Here is a 329-nt window from a genome sequence, read left to right as displayed (position 1 = left end):
CCGTCTCGGACCGTCTCCTGCTGCCAAACTCACCATCCTCATCCTGCTTCTCACCCTCTGCACCGGCGTCATGGTTCTCGCTGACAGAGGCTGGGCGCGAGAACTCTGCCCATGGGGGAGAGCCTGGGTCACCGCAGCCCTGACACCCCCAACCCCCAACCCCAACTCCCCACCCTGTCAGCTCAGACCTGGGGGCCGAGGGGCCCTGAACACCCTACAGAAGGGACAGCTGGTCCTAGGGAACAGGGAAGTGGGGGGATACCCACCCCCAAGACGCCTGACCCCAGCCCTGCCACGTCCCCCTGCTCACAGGCAGGCTGAGCTATCAC

General features: G+C 65.7%; 1 protein-coding gene across 1 annotated transcript in view; it reads right to left on the bottom strand.

Moving 5' to 3' along the window:
* EPB41L1 (erythrocyte membrane protein band 4.1-like 1) overlaps window positions 1–329 on the bottom strand; it is a gene marked incomplete at both ends in the record, with an annotated part of 24,005 nt that overhangs the window by 19,960 nt on the left and 3,716 nt on the right. The window contains one exon of the mRNA XM_010147358.1: window positions 2–105. Within this exon, the coding sequence (XP_010145660.1) occupies window positions 2–105 (104 nt within the window). The remainder of the gene's footprint in view (window position 1; window positions 106–329) is intronic.

The sequence above is a fragment of the Eurypyga helias genome, unplaced genomic scaffold (assembly GCF_000690775.1).
Source record: "Eurypyga helias isolate BGI_N326 unplaced genomic scaffold, ASM69077v1 scaffold33902, whole genome shotgun sequence".
Classification (NCBI taxonomy): Eukaryota; Metazoa; Chordata; class Aves; order Eurypygiformes; family Eurypygidae; genus Eurypyga; species Eurypyga helias.
This window is presented reverse-complemented; position numbering and strand designations above follow the sequence as displayed.